This window comes from Actinia tenebrosa, unplaced genomic scaffold, assembly GCF_029948245.1.
Source record: "Actinia tenebrosa isolate PJP-AT-01 unplaced genomic scaffold, QUT_ActTen_1.0 PGA_scaffold3__52_contigs__length_22856419, whole genome shotgun sequence".
NCBI classification, from domain to species: Eukaryota; Metazoa; Cnidaria; class Anthozoa; order Actiniaria; family Actiniidae; genus Actinia; species Actinia tenebrosa.
Genome location: NW_028292580.1, coordinates 5,674,105 through 5,690,250, shown reverse-complemented (window position 1 = coordinate 5,690,250; position 16,146 = coordinate 5,674,105). Strand labels below are relative to the sequence as shown.

General features: G+C 37.5%; 2 protein-coding genes and 1 pseudogene across 2 annotated transcripts; all 3 read left to right on the top strand.

Moving 5' to 3' along the window:
• The first annotated feature begins 674 nt into the window (after nt 1-674).
• Nucleotides 675-2,626, top strand: LOC148908230 (uncharacterized). The gene is made up of 4 exons (XM_089035809.1): nt 675-928; nt 1,409-1,611; nt 2,019-2,073; nt 2,281-2,626. Exons 1-4 carry the CDS (start codon nt 675-677, stop codon nt 2,624-2,626), a joined length of 858 nt encoding a protein of 285 aa, XP_088891935.1.
• A 1,934-nt stretch (nt 2,627-4,560) lies between these two features.
• On the top strand, nt 4,561-5,516 carry LOC116290496 (histamine H2 receptor-like). Its single transcript, XM_031697537.2, has one exon. It carries the CDS (start codon nt 4,593-4,595, stop codon nt 5,514-5,516), a length of 924 nt encoding a protein of 307 aa, XP_031553397.2. The 5' UTR covers nt 4,561-4,592.
• Nucleotides 5,517-7,464: 1,948 nt separating this feature from the next.
• On the top strand, nt 7,465-12,738 carry LOC148908229 (uncharacterized; annotated as a pseudogene).
• Nucleotides 12,739-16,146: the final 3,408 nt, after the last annotated feature.

Genomic DNA, 16,146 nt, shown 5'->3' with positions numbered 1-16,146 from the left:
TGACCCCTCCTGACCCTGCCTGCTGGGAATTTCCGATTTCCTCCATGGCCATAGGGGCAATGTATAACCTCTCATGCATATGCATTATATTTTAGGTATTGCTCACTTAACAACTCAAGATATTATCATGTGATTGGTGGGCTACCAGCAGATGCCATGCATGATATTCTGGAAGGTGTTTTTCAGTATGAGATCAAAGAACTTCTGAATGAGTTAATTTTCAACCAACAATTATTTACTTTGGATGAACTTAACAAGAGGATGGCTGCCTTTGATTATAGTTACTATAATGATTCCAACAAGCCATCTCCCCTAACTGAAGCTAAACTGACATCTTCAGGTCACACCTTGAATCAGAAAGGTTATAATTTATTACTATTTATACATGAGGAAACGTCTTTGACTGAAGGGTTAAAAAATAAATTATTTTTGACTTGAGTTTTGATTTTTTTTCTCAAAACAAAGATTTCATTAACATATATATTATATTCTAATTACTAATCATGTTTGGGTGGTGCAACTTCTTAAAATGCGCTCTTTTTCAAAACACAGGGCAGCTTTTTATTAATAATTATTACGTCCTTTGATTAATTGTGATCATGCACATGAACTGTTGTTTAATGCAATGAGCTTCTTCTTTGATGACTTTCTCCCTTGCTTTTTAAGCCAACAAAATGTGGTGTTTAGCAAAGTTTATGCCATTGTTAATTGGTTCCCTTATTCCGGAAGACAATGAGTACTGGTGCTTGTTTTGCAAGCTGTTAGAAATAACAGACATACTGTTTGCTCCTACTGTTGGTGAAAACCAAATAGCATATGTACAAGTTCTAATAGAGGAACACCATAGTCAGTTCAAGATGTTATATCCTGACAGTCCCATTACACCAAAGATGCACTACATGATTCATCTACCAAATACTATACTTAGGTATTAACATAATATTTTGGTGTAATATTTTACAATTTCAGACCACATGTCATTTCCACAAGAGTATAGTAATATTATTATCATTTCATTGTGTAGCCTATGTCTATATACTAGCTGCACATTTTAAAGAAGACGCACGAATAAAACTCAAACAAAAAATATTCTTTATCTACTACAAAATGACACATTGTCTGTAATGAGAAATTATATTGCACCAAGATGAGTTGGGTCTATAATTGATAATCTGAAGAACAGATTTTTGATCAAAGGAAGTTATTTAAGGAATTTTGTTGTGTTTAAGGATTTGATGCAAGACGAACGGTGAGTTTGCAATGAATTATTTACATGTCTCTATCATTGCAAGCCTACAATTCGTCATGCTTACACAATGCAAAGGCATATGGCTATCTTTCAACATGCTGCAGCAATTTGTGAAAGGGACTACACTAATGTACCTGTATTAATTTCTTTAAATTTCAGATTAGGACCACTTGTACGTTCATGGTGCTTCAGATTTGAAGCAAAACACAACTATTTCAAAAAGCTGGCACTGTCTCTTGGGAGTTTTAAAAACATTGCTTTGACCCTGGCTAAAAGACACCAACAATGGCTGTGTTTCCAACTCCAGACCTCTCCTGGCCACCTTTTCTCCTTTATAACAAAAGGAGTAGAAATTGGCCCTGGTATTCATTTTTCTTTTTTTATTAACTAATATTAATTAAAACAGTTTTATCAGATTATTCATACATTCAGTTTATTTAAAATATAGCAAGCAATAAGCTATATATAATCCAAATAGTAATACTTTACTACTAGGTCTATACTAGCTGCTACTGTATTGCTATGCTATTCGCACTACTCCTGCTCATGCCACTGCTACTATGACTGCCACTGCAAGTATGTACTGCTACTAGCATTCTGCAACTGCTACTACTGCTGCTATACTCTTACTGCTGTAAATACTAATAATAAATATAATAATAATGATGGAGATGATACATGATGACAATGATGATCATCATCATCATCTTAATAATAATTTATTATTATAATACTTTAATATAATACTTTTATTGTTTATATTCTACAGGTAAAAACACATTTGCTGGTGATGTCCCATATTATGCAGTTCTCCAAATAGACAGGCAAACAAGTCTCACAGAGTGTGTATATGAGATTTTAAAAATTGGAATATTTAATCGATATGATCAGCAGTTGGTTTATAATTATCATATAGTCTAAATGAAGTTGGATGGAAAACCATGAAGGAAGCCAGTCTCTGGGTCTGGAAGTACCTAATTAATTACAATCCATGTGACCTTATTTTCTTTTTTGTTTGTTTATTTTTATAGAGCTAAATGGGTAACTATAAATGGAACGACATACAAAGAAGGCTGCATTGTTTGCATTGGTAATGATCAAAATGGAGATGCACAATTTGCTGAGCTGAGGAAAATTTGTATAATTGAAAGAAATCCAAACAACATTCGATTTATCATTAAAACATTGAATACCCTTGGTTGGAATTCACATTTTCATGCCTATGAGGTAGATGATAATCCCAGTCTACTCTCAAATGTAATTGTACAAAATGATCTCAAAGATTACTACTTGCCATTACACTTGATTGACATGCCAACACCTGGCCATGGTGTGAAATTTGTTAACATTAGACATGAGATCATCGACAACAATTGAAGAAATAGAAAACCCGCGCGCGTGCTGTGTGCTGTCATAAAGCATGCGGGGGTTGGCAGAACACGAGAGAAGTGTTAGGAGAAGCACCACGTTCTAATACAAAAAAACTTTGTCCTTGAAAATCGAATTTTCGTGCTTGAAAAGTGCTTAAAAAGTCCTTGAATTTTGTAACGAGAAAGTAGCACGAACCCTGTGTGAAATAGATGCCGACAAAGAGCTTGCTACTAAATGTAAATATATCTCTTAAGGCGGTCAAAATTTCATTTTTTTAGTGTAACTTATAAGTATAAGCTCCTTGAGATTTCTAACACAGACGTCCTTTCAACTGAACAATGATTTACTCGTGTTCTCAGTTCAAATCTCGGTCAAAATCTACAGCCGTGTCAAGTTTGTTTTGATTTTTCTTTCTGATGAGAAAGTGTTCACAAAGAAATTCTGTATAGTTTTACTATGCATTGCTGATCGACTCAATTCAAAACGGCCACTTATTTATTTCATCAAAAACATCAATAAATCCGCACAACTCAGAGACCCCAAAAGCGTAAATGTCTAACATTACTTTTCTAGATGCGCAACCTTTCCAGCAATCACATCACATATTTCAATCTCATCCAATATCTACTTTATTTATCAGAATTTTTGAAAGCTTAACCAACTAAATACTCAATGCATGTTGATACCAGGTCATCCAGGTATCCAAGTGTACCCTGCCACCAGGGCCTTGTTTGCGATACGATGTTAAGACTTACGAAATGAAGTCTTGTTTCGATGGCTTCATGACTCAAAATTATACCATATTTTTCCTCTTCCTGATTCTGGCGAATGAGAGGACATTACATGGGCGCGCGGAGATACGAAATTTATCTTCGAGTGTTGAAAAGATCTCTCACTCACTGTGCTCACTCGTGAGAGATTTTCAACACGAGAAGATAAATTTCGTATCTCCAAGCGACCATGTAATATTCTGTTTATTATAAATTTATCCATAATATCAACTTAATAAGCTTTTTATTATTATAAAAAGTTTTTATTCATAAACTAATAGCTTAAATACACATGCTAACGATATTTTCACATGTAAAAATAACATGTTATTTTCAGATGTGAAAATATCAGTTTTTCGAACAGGAGAAATATAGGTATTTTATGGATAATTATATGATAAAAGTATATTTCTTGCAAGAAAAATGCTTTTTTTCGAGAATGAAATTGAAAAATACTTGAAAATTTTCGACAAGGAGCCTTTGTTTCGAGGTCGTGAAGCCGACAAAACACAAGACTAAACACTTCGTAGGTCTTCACATGGTATCGCATAGAATACCATATCAATCTTGGTCCTGAGAATCTATCTTGTGGCTCTTCTTTGGATTTTTTCAATCGCTGCTTTGAGCTTAAGTTGTCTTAGAGACCATACTTGGGTTGCAAATTCTAATTAAATTATATTTTTTTGTTAAGGTTCACTTATTCACCACATGTGTATACTATTCTGTGAGTTGTTAACAGTTTTTTTTAACTCGCCTCATATATTCTATGTATTCTATATCGATAAAATGTTCTTAAATTCACGTCTCCTACTCATGATATTCAGTTATACGAAAGATCAATTATCCAGTCCTAACATATTTTAGCAAATCCTGAGTTCATTTGAATCAAATTTTGTGCTAAAATGTTGTAAGATAATCGTGCCCTGAAGAAGATGAGATATAGACGCGTAAGAGAGTCAGGTGTTTCGGAGCTTTGTGAAAGACAAAAATGTATTAAAATAGATGTGTTTTTCGAAGAATCGATTGAAACTGAAGCTGTCAGTTGTTTTTATGATTAACAATGAACACTTCGCGTGAAGTAATGAAAATGCATTAAATTTTCAAACAACCTTGAATCTCTTCAAATGACGTTTGTACACGTCTTAGATAAGGTTATAGACTACGAAAAGATTGGAGCAGAAACAAGGACGACTTGACTGGCGATGGCTTGGAATTTCTCCTGTGGGCAGTTCAACTTCTGGTACAAGCACAGATATGAATTGTACGAGATAGTAATATTCTCGCAGATCGTAGACTTGTTTTTACTGCTTCCTACGATCATTTTCAACTCTGTTATTCTGATCAGCATTTGGCGCAAAGGTTTGTTGCATACGCCTTCAAATGTGTTTTTATTTAACCTTGCAATCTCGGATTTTGGTGTTGCTTTCTTGGCAGAACCTTTTATACTTGCCTGGAAATTCCAAGAGTTCTATGGCATGAATAATCGACTAACATGTTCCTTGGCGTATGCTGCTTGTATCATATCAACTGCTTTTGCTACAATATCTTTCCTAACTATTGCAGCTGCTACCGTTGACCGTTACCTTGCCCTGAAGTTGCATCTAAGATATGTTTCAATAGTGACGAGATTTCGTGTCATGGTTGTTTGTGCGTTGCTATGGGTGATATCTGTTGGTACTGCACATCTCCTTCTGATCAGTCAGTCTGCTTTGAACTACGCATTCACATCAGGCTCACTTCTAATCATTGGGGTTATGGCTTTTTGTTACTTTAAAATATTCTTCATCGTTCGAAAACACCATACCCAGATACATAGTCAGAACAGCAATAACAAAGAAGCATCCTTGACTAATATCCTTCGCTTCAAAAAGTCTGTAATTAATCTGTTTTACGTTTTAATTTTGTTTCTAGTATTTTATTCGCCTTACATAATTGTTCTCTACGTTTATGAATTTCGAGGCTTATCAGTATCTCTTCTTCAAGCCTGGATTTTTTCAGTCGTGGCAGCATTTATAAATTCTGCTATTAATCCTCTTGTTTACTGCTGGAGACTTCGAGACATCCGCCAGGCTGTTAGGGAAACCAGTTCCTACATTAAAACTAGATATTTCTGTTGTAATAGATAAATTCTGTATTTAGAAAAGACGATTGTGAATTATAGAGTTATTTCAAGTCCTCTTTATGTGAATTATATAGCTCTCTCACAGTCAAACCACCTCAAGCGTGAACACGTAGAGTTCATTAATGGCTTTATCACATACAGGGCAAAAATACTGGATGGTAATTGGCTAATGAAGGAGGATTTTTTTCCCGTAATTCGTGGGGCCGAATTACTAGACTTTGATTGGTAGTTCAATCAATCCATCAAATATTTATTTAGCACTTTGTTTACAGATGATTAACTTAATATAAAATACAAACATGCGGACATATTTTAAGGTGCCATACTAGATACAGTAACCAGAGATTAATCGAGGTAGCTAGTAGGCTTGTAAAAAAATTTGTAAAGTGTTCATAATAGAAAAAAAAAGTTAATAGTAAGGTATTTGGGGAATTCAATAAAACATACAAAAAAGAAATAGAGTTAAAGAGTACAGAAGAAAAAAAAATAAATATTACAAAACTATAAAAGGATCAATGAATTGCGCTGGTAAGTAAAAAAATTGTTCTTGGCTATATTTATTAATTTCATTTTGTTGTTATTTCTAATTTGATAATACTCCATTTTACAGGTACCGGCGCCATTTTGAATAATTATATTGCGCTACGTAAGGTCGAGGCTGCAATTGACCCGTGGTTTTGTAACATACAGTCAATGTCATTAACGTTGTCCCGCCGAAAAAAGATATTTACGCATTTACGCATTTACACATTTACACATTTACACAGTTAGACATTTAGACTAAAAGATATATCACGTGTTTCATTATGTATTCTTTGCCTCGTGTGGATCAGCCTGAACTATAAATGTAAAATTAAACTCGTGAATCGAAAATCGCGAATGCCCCGACCTTTTAGAGAGGATTTAAGTGGCACTCCCGCTAAGAGCGGTCCGGTGAATTTGGGTTCGCAAAATCGATTCTCTTTATTTTTTGTGAGTGAAAAGCCTTTGGTATACATAAACTAAAAATAAAGTTTTTTGTTTTGAAATTATATTTTTGGGCTTCGTTACACGCCAAAACATATTTTGCCCGTGTCTGGCTATTTGGAGAGCTCAATCGATGGTTGCATTTGGGTAAAATTAAGAGAGCTGCCGACTCAAAACTATTATGTATTTCCAAATTTTAGCTACACTGTTAACTTCAGATACTTTTCATCTACTCTTCAAAGAAGATTGAAAGTATTTAGTTGAAACATAAATTTATTGGACTGCCTAAAGCACATCCCTGTTTCGAGCTTTCATCGAGGCGTCAAAAATGCACTAAAAATATGATGTAAAATTTCGAAAAGGGGACCTCAAACTGAGCTAAATTATACTTGGCTTTCAAAATATACTCTTATTTTTACAGGATCAGAAGTGAAACCTGCGGGTATCGAGCTGGTTTTGTCGCGAGCGAAAATTTATCGAAGTCCGTGATCGACAAAATTTGCATATTTCTAACAAATTACGCTGTCGAATTTACATGCGCTTAAAATAATATACGGTAATTCTGGCTAGAAATGTGCCTTAAAATCAGATAACAAATGTCTGAGCTAGTGAAAAATGAAAAGTAAAAAGAGTCTTATCGAAAAATATCATTGTATTTTCTTGAATTTTGCTTACTATTAGACTGTGTTTGCGCGGTGCTTAATAAGAGTTTGAATGTCACGCAACGCACTGGCACATCCGGCGACAATACATAGATTCTGCCTTGTTTTTTTTTTTGTGTGTTTTTTTTTTGCTAATATGGTCGTAAACTTCAGAAAAAGAATTCAAAACATCGGCTTAGTTTTATCAAAGTATGGACTAGTTTATTTATCACCTTACGAGTGCGTGACAAGGGAAAGGGGAAAAAATGTGAATGACAGGTGGCGCCAAACGTCCCGAATATTCCCCGAGTTACTATAAGTGTGAAATAAAGATCACCAACAAGTATGGCTTGCTTTATGTCCTTCAAAGACAAAGGTGGATGTGGAGAATTTATGGGTCAATTTGAGCTGGAATTTCTAAGCAGTTGCCAGCGGGATGTTTCAGCTCACTTACGAAGGTTTCACTTGTCCAAGGAACATGTCACGGAATGCGAATTGATTTTGTTGCGAGCGGGATTTCTAAATATAACAACACAGCAAATAGAGAAAATGTTAGTGTGCCCGAGACATCGTAGCAATCTTGGTCTCTACTGGAGAGAAAGAACAGTATGCCAGCATCCCCAGCACAAGGGAAAGCATGAGAGGGCCAAAGGTGATCGAGCCTTTACCTTAAGAATGGTCAAGGAAGTAAATGAGGTCTTTGGCGTCATTATTCCTATAGGGTCACGTGAGTACTTTCCTCTTTTATTTTAAATTAATTTTGATTTATTTAGTTCAGTTTTTTTAAGGTTCGTGCACCTGCAGTTCAGCTAAGACTGACTTTTGACATTTTACACTTAGCAGTGGCGTAATATCTACTAGCTTTAGCTGTTGTATCACAGCGTGGGACAATAACAACAGAGCTAGGCTCCAAACTAAGTGATAGCCCGGAGATCGAATTAGAATTTAGAGTTTGATTTTTGAGGAGGGAAGAAAACCGGAGAACTCGGAGAAGAACCCTCGAAGCACAGGAGAGAACCAACAATCAACTCTACTCACATACGACATCGGGATCGGCAGGACTCGAACTCGGGCCGCATTGGTGAGAGGCGGCGCATTAGCAGTGCATGCCACCGGTGCCAATCTCGTACCCAGAGCCTGCGTGCGTTTCTTTCGGCCTGCGGCGAAAAACGAGGGCTCTGGCATAATCCATTTTTGGCGCATGCGCAGCTTTCCGGAAGTGAAACATAATCAATGAAAATCATACTTTCAAACCTGCTTTCAAACAGAGTTCTGTGTTTACTTCCGATCAAAAACGCAGGCTCTGGGTACGAGATTGCACCGGTGCGAGTAGCGCCATTTCCACAGGAATCCCGCATGAATTAATGAAATCTGGTGCTGGGGTGCAAAACAATAAATTGCATTCTCATTAAAGAAAAACTATGAAATCCATAGAAGTGAAAATAACTATCTTTCACAAAAAAGGGAAAGGGAAAAAAGAATGTACGATTTTCAAACCTATTGGGGGGTGGTTTTTCCCCCCTCGTCCCCCTTTTCCTGACATCTAACCCTCGCTACGCCCATGAGATTTTGTCTGCTGGAGTTTTGAGCACGTACTAGGTGATAATATTAATTAGTTAATTTTTAATTACTTATTATCATAAGTAATTAAACTAATTAATTTTATTTAACCTAGATGGTGGCGGGTGAGTGGGGAGTTGCATGCGATAATGAATAAAAACATTAAGGCTATTTTGAAATGCTATTCTCTAGCAATTTGCAACAGCTGTAGAAAATCCCATAACGAAAAGCTGAAGCAAGAGTGGAAATGGCTACTCGAGGACCAAGCTACAGAAGATAACCAAGACAAACCGGCAGCTCTTCTTTTACCAAGGTATGCTCGTTAACTGTAACTCACCAGCATGTTCCATCCTGCAGATTAACCTTTGATTTTTTTTTGGTCCAAGACTGAACGTATAAAACTTAACGACTAGGCCCGCAGCCTGAATGGTCTACGAGTCGATAGCCCATTAGGCAGAAGGCTATTGACTCGTAAACCATAAGGGCTGCGGGTCTAATTGTTTTAGTGTAAACCTACTAATCGGTCAAATAAATGGATATACAAAAAAGGTCGAAATAGCGGGTTATTCGCAATGATCAAAACCGGCAGTTTTTCACTCAACTATTGGAAGTTTCGATTCTCTTCCATTCGTACTTCACGTTTAATATTAAACGTTTGTCTCTGTGTTGGATTTTTAGGAAAATCAAACAAAGCGCAATGCAAGCAATGGCAGAATTTCCTTCAAGACACCCCTTTAGTATCAAGTCAGTTAGCGGACCCTAAGTGGACACCTGGACATTGTCGCGCACAGGAATATGAAGACAACTCAGATGAAGAGCCTGACCAGCAAAATACACTTCAAGTATACAATGACGCAATGGCTCATATCGCTGCTTTATCTGATCTGAAGGCCATTGAACCACTTACATTCAGGCTTAAATCCGAATGGGAAGTGGCTACAAAAAGAGAAAAGATGTTGTGTGAAGAAATGGTCAATGAGGCATGTCAGGCCATATGTAAAGTCATCGCCCCAAATGCTAGTGAACAACTCCTCACATCGTTTAAACGATCATTGAGCACAGACAGTGAAATCGAGTTACTCACTACTGCGTATAAGCATGCGCCAACGAAAAATCTCAAAACGCAGATTTTGAGCATTTACGCATCCAAATATTCATCTGATGACCTGAAGAACATTCACTCTTCATTCGAGAAACTGAGTGATCGTCAGATTAAGAAGGCCAGAGCACATGCAAAAGCTGTTGGTGTTGGCATGGCAGTTGAGAAAAAGACCTTCCACAGAGTACGAATCGATGTAACGAAGCTCAGCCACTTTCTGTCATATATAGACCAGCCCTATTTCTATCAGGATGTGGCGTATGGCATAAGAAAGCTTAAACTAGAATCTGGTGAGCAGCTGGTGATGCCGAATGTCGTGCGAAGAGTAGGCAGATCAACTATGATTGAGCTTTATCTCAAACAGTGCAGAGAGGAAGAATTTCAATCTCTGGGAACCTCCACGCTGTACAGAATATTGAAAGTTCGCGAAGCCTCGCAAAGAAAGTCTCTCCAAGGCCTAGACAACATCGCCGCTAGTGGTGCTGATAGTTTTGAGACGATGCACAAAGTCATTGAAATATTGGAGAATATCGGCGCAAAGCACGACTGGTGCGATAACGTCCGAAAGAACCTAAAGTCAGGAAAGCGTTATCTTAAGACGGAATACAGAGCACACTGTAGGGAAGACACGAGCTCTTGCGCTGACCACTGCCGACAACATGCCCTCAGTGACATCAAATGCTCGGAGTTAAAGAAGTCGTGCGATCATGAACACTGTGTGACTTGCGACAGTTGCGAAGCTTTGAAGACTACATTGCTTTCCATTTTGACGCAAATTCAATCATCGGAATTGGATTTTTACAGTGAAGAGCAGCAACAAGACCTTCTACATGATGCCCGTCAAGCACGAGATATGATTCTACAGTGGAAGGCACATATATTGAGAGCGGAGAACCAAGAGGTGGCCAAGAAAGATGTGTTGAAATCGTTACCACAGGACGCTGTCTTCATCTTGATGGACTGGGCTATGAAATTCACCCAAATGAAGTATCGAGAGAAACAGTGCGAGTGGTACGGCAAGCGCTGAATGAGTTGGCATGTGAGTTGCGTCGTCTCCAAATCCAGTACCACTAATGACCTGCAGATTGCCTCCTATGTACACCTTCTGGACAACTGTTCTCAGGACTGCTACACTGTTAGCGCAATTCTAACTCACCTTCTAAATACATTGAAACAAACTCAGCCGCATATCAACAAGGCCTACTTACAATCAGATGGTGCTGGCTGCTACCATAATAACAATTTGGTTGCTGCTTTAAAGGACCTTGTCAAGAATACTGGAATACAAATAATAAGGTAGACAAAACAAAAACGTGTTTAGACCGAACACTTTTTTTTTTTTTTTTTGCGGCATAATATGCATGGTACTCGTTTCGTAAGTGATTACATTCTCATTAACAGATACATGACAAACTATTTTTTTCTATTTCTTGCAAAAGCGTAAAACTAGCTAATAAGATATCAGCTAGAAAGCTAAGGAGGATTTCTTATCGATTTTATAATACATCTGACTTTTCTCACACGCTTTTGGAAAAACAGTATACAATCAATTTAAATGTTAAAAGACCTAAGTTTTTGAGTAACTGCGCTGCATAAATGGATTAGTGCATTTTTGGTATAAAGAAACTGAGAACTTCTACATTTTGAATAGTTTTTCTTATTTTTTCTTTTATGTATTTATAGGTACGACTTTTCCGAACCACAGTACGGAAAAGATATATGTGATAGGATAATCAGCCCCCTGAAAGGTGCGATGAGAAGATACTGCGATGAGGGTCATGACATCATGTCATCGTCAGATATGTATGAAGCCCTAAGAGCGAGACCGGTCAAGGGAACAACAGCAGCTGTATGCGACCTCGGAGATATCGCCCCGCAGGAAATTAAGGTCAACCGAATCAACAACTTTAGCGCATTCCACAACTTCTCATATGACACGAAAGGCCTTTGCATGTCCAAGGCGTACGGCATAGGCTCAGGGAAAGTTGTTACATGGTCAGAGTTAAACGTACAGTATCAGTCTGACGTTACACTAAGCGTAGTGGGAGATCAAGGGTTTTTTAGAATGGAACCGAGGCTGATGAAACGGTCGCAGGATATACCTACTAGCGACACAGACGAAGAGATCTTACTTGAATGTAAAGAGCCCTGTTGCTCCTTATCTTTCACGACTTGGGATGAGCTGCAAGACCACATGAACTTTGGACAGCATAATACCACGGCCGTAAAAAAACAGGAAAATTTATATGACCAGCTACGCAGGGAGTGGGCGCTCAAGTTTTCAACTCTATCCGACAAAGTTGAGAAAAAGCAAGCCTTCAACGAAACTATTATGTCCGATGATAGTTCCTTGGAGAAAGTTGGGTGGGCTTTGCAAAAGCCCAGGAGTAGTAAGAAGTTCTCTGATAAAGTAAAAGCGTATCTAACAGCAAAGTTTGATGCAGGTGTTACAGGAAGAAAAGCCGATCCCGCCGAAGTCTCAAAAGAAATGAGAAAAGTCAGAAACGATGACGGATTAAGAAAGTTTACCAGAGAAGAATGGCTAACCAAGGTGCAAGTAAAGTCCTTCTTTTCTCGGTTATCTGCATCAAGAAGGAAGCAGCAAGCGATGCAAGAAGACAGTGACGATGATTTGCTGGAAGAGGAGCTAGAATACCAAGAAGAGGAAATTCGAGATGAACAAATGAAAGATGTGCTGAGTCAGCTGGGCGTGGAGCACCCGGTTACCTATGACGGTTACGACATTTGTGCTTACGTCAAATCAAACTCGTTATCAAAATTCAACGTTAAAACTTTGAAAAGTATCTGTGAACATTTTGAGCTGGCTTACAAGTCCAGAGATACGAAAGCTACTCTGCTTACCAAAATTAGTGACATGGCGAAGGATTGCAGCTGTTCAAGATGAAGTAATAAACGTTAAGCGGCCATTATTTATCGCTGTCGGGGAGGGGGTAGGATGATTTATGGTGATCACATGTTTTTTGAATATTTATGATAATTGTAACTATTGTGAAAGATAATGATCAACCCCTAATTTCAAAGCTATCTCACTGTAAGACAGGTTTCGTTGCACTTCAACAGGATAATTTTTTTAAGTTTTTAATTTTATTGGGCGATTCCCATGGAGCCCTACGATACTGTCCTTGTTTCACGAGGGTAGCCTTCATGCAGCAGGACTTTTCTCTCGCACAGTTACTTTGGGATTCACGCAGGGTACACTTATAGTCAGTGCCTAAAAAGAATAAATTACCTATGGCCCGTGTTTCATGATGATATTGGAATTTCGAAGTTGATTTTGGCGGAGGGAGGAAAACTTGAGGGTCATTTCCCTCCCCTTTCTCTTGTCACGCACTCGTAAGGTGATAAATAAACTAGTCCATACTTTGATAAAACTAAGCCGATGTTTTGAATTCTTTTTCTGAAGTTTACGACCATATTAGCAAAAAAAAAACACACAAAAAAAAAAACAAGGCAGAATCTATGTATTGTCGCCGGATGTGCCAGTGCGTTGCGTGACATTCAAACTCTTATTAAGCACCGCGCAAACACAGTCTAATAGTAAGCAAAATTCAAGAAAATACAATGATATTTTTCGATAAGACTCTTTTTACTTTTCATTTTTCACTAGCTCAGACATTTGTTATCTGATTTTAAGGCACATTTCTAGCCAGAATTACCGTATATTATTTTAAGCGCATGTAAATTCGACAGCGTAATTTGTTAGAAATATGCAAATTTTGTCGATCACGGACTTCGATAAATTTTCGCTCGCGACAAAACCAGCTCGATACCCGCAGGTTTCACTTCTGATCCTGTAAAAATAAGAGTATATTTTGAAAGCCAAGTATAATTTAGCTCAGTTTGAGGTCCCCTTTTCGAAATTTTACATCATATTTTTAGTGCATTTTTGACGCCTCGATGAAAGCTCGAAACAGGGATGTGCTTTAGGCAGTCCAATAAATTTATGTTTCAACTAAATACTTTCAATCTTCTTTGAAGAGTAGATGAAAAGTATCTGAAGTTAACAGTGTAGCTAAAATTTGGAAATACATAATAGTTTTGAGTCGGCAGCTCTCTTAATTTTACCCAAATGCAACCATCGATTGAGCTCTCCAAATAGCCAGACACGGGCAAAATATGTTTTGGCGTGTAACGAAGCCCAAAAATATAATTTCAAAACAAAAACTTTATTTTTAGTTTATGTATACCAAAGGCTTTTCACTCACAAAAAATAAAGAGAATCGATTTTGCGAACCCAAATTCACCGGACCGCTCTTAGCGGGAGTGCCACTTAAGATGGAGAATGGTATTTCAGCGTTTGTCTTATGCCAGAACGTTCAAGGAAACGTGATATTTCTTTTAGTCTAAAAGTGTAAATGTGTAAATGTCTTTTTTCGGTGGACAACGTTAATGACATTAACTGTATGTTTTCATGTATAAAAACAAATTTCTTGATTCCAAGTTTAGCATTAAAAATGGTCCTTTTTCATAAAAATAACGGAATTGAGACACTGGCCGACATCCAGAGCTTAAAAGTGAACGATCTGAAAGAGATTTTAATGTGCTATTCTGAGTCAACAGATGGATTGCAAGCTAACTTAGTCTTGAAGGTTTTCGCCATATTAATGCGCGAGGTAATTCCAGAATCAAGTACAAAACACCCTTAAAGATGGAAGGAATACATCACAAAATCAAAGCTAATAGGCCTTTTGCAGCTTAGTAATCACGTGCTGATTAATTCACTGAGAGCAAATGAATGAACATCTTGTTTCCCATGGGTGAAATATACTGGTGAGCAAAAAAACTTTCTACAACCTGTTTCGAGAGATCGTAATAAAACTGCATTTCGTAACACACTGGATACGCATGTTTTCATTCAGTTCTTTAGAAGTAGCTAAAAAGAATCGCCAATTTAATATAAAAACAAAAATTTTGTAGTCCAGTACAGACACGTGACCGTTAGCTGCAAAGGGCCTATTCAAATACGATTCCACCTTGAGACGAATATCAGCACTTGGATGATCATCCGACCTCAGAAAGTTACCAGAGTTAAAAATCTTCCAGCTGTACACATACCTTGTTATACTTTGTTGCGTCCACACGAAGAAAATAAACTATAAAAAGCTGAAATCTTATCAGTTTTTTTTATTTATTTATTTATTTTTTTTTTTTTTTTAAGGAAATGTAAAAAGGGTGGAAAGTAAAACTTTTGATAACGAAATATATGTAAATGTGTTCACTCAAGTAGATATAAAAACAAACTTCTTATACTTCACCTTTATAGTTGGCAAAGCAGTTTTCCTAAAGAAAATATACGTTATTTACCGGCCCGGAGGTCCGGATAGGTAAAAACTGTGCCCAAGGTCTTGAATATACGTTTGAAGACCGTTTTCAAGACCGAGGGCACAGTTTTTCCCTATCCGGACCGACTATAGGACGGTAAATAACTTATTTTTTTATTTTTTTATTTTTTTAATTTTTTTTTACTTGTTTATGTAATCGTTTTGTTTTGTTGTTTAGCGGCAAAGGATATCGGACCGCGAGCACGGGCAGATACTGACAAAATACCGCCCGTTCAAACAGCCAATCAGAACGCAAGATTTTTTAGGATCCCGGACCGGAAAAAAATAAAATTTAGTATTTCTAAAAAGACTTCTTTGATTCATCACGTAAGGTTATTATACTGGAAACAAGATGAAAATACAGAGACAAAATCAAGCTTTTGACAAATCTATTGTTTATTTCGATGGCATGACATGTGAAATCTACAAGTACAGCGAAAGCTTAAACCTTTCACTAATTCCCAGCGTCCTGTTACAGTCTATGGGATATCTTCTTTTCTGAAGTGCTCCGGGCAAACATAAGTAGAATTCGTAACCAGAAAATTATCTTTTCAATGCTTTAATACGTTTAATAACATTAACACATCATCTTTCTCTTTGTTTGGGTTCTTTCGCGGAAGCATAAGAAATGATGGCCTGTTTGGTGGCCGTTTTTTTCATAAAACTTGTTATATTGCAACTGAAAGCAGCGCAGTGCTTAGACTCTTCCACAGTCTCTCGCTCGTCCGTTCCGTCTACAGGCTTAGAGACTGTAACGAAAGACCGAAAGGACTTATGGGTTCCGAAAACTTGGACCCAGCGTGCTTTGTCCAGTCTCTCTCGTTTCAATATTTTTAAGATGGCGGCGAAAACGAGAGAGACTGTGGACGAGTATTTGGGTTCCCAAAGCATGCTGGGTCCAAGTTTACGGGACCCATAAGTCCTTTCGGTCATTGTACCGTTACAGTCTCTAAGCGTGGAGACGGAACGGACGAGCGAGAGACTGTGGAAGAGTCTACGCAGTGCTTACCTTTTCTATTCGTAGAA

Excerpts from the sequence above, each read along its gene's own strand:
- LOC148908230 (XM_089035809.1), top strand. The coding sequence starts at position 675 with ATGTGGTGTTTAGCAAAGTTTATGCCATTGTTAATTGGTTCCCTTATT. Across the intron at positions 929-1,408 it reads CTACCAAATACTATACTTAG|ATTAGGACCACTTGTACGTT; the intron begins GTATTAACATAA and ends TTTAAATTTCAG. Across the intron at positions 1,612-2,018 it reads AGGAGTAGAAATTGGCCCTG|GTAAAAACACATTTGCTGGT; the intron begins GTATTCATTTTT and ends TATATTCTACAG.
- LOC116290496 (XM_031697537.2), top strand. The coding sequence starts at position 4,593 with ATGGCTTGGAATTTCTCCTGTGGGCAGTTCAACTTCTGGTACAAGCAC.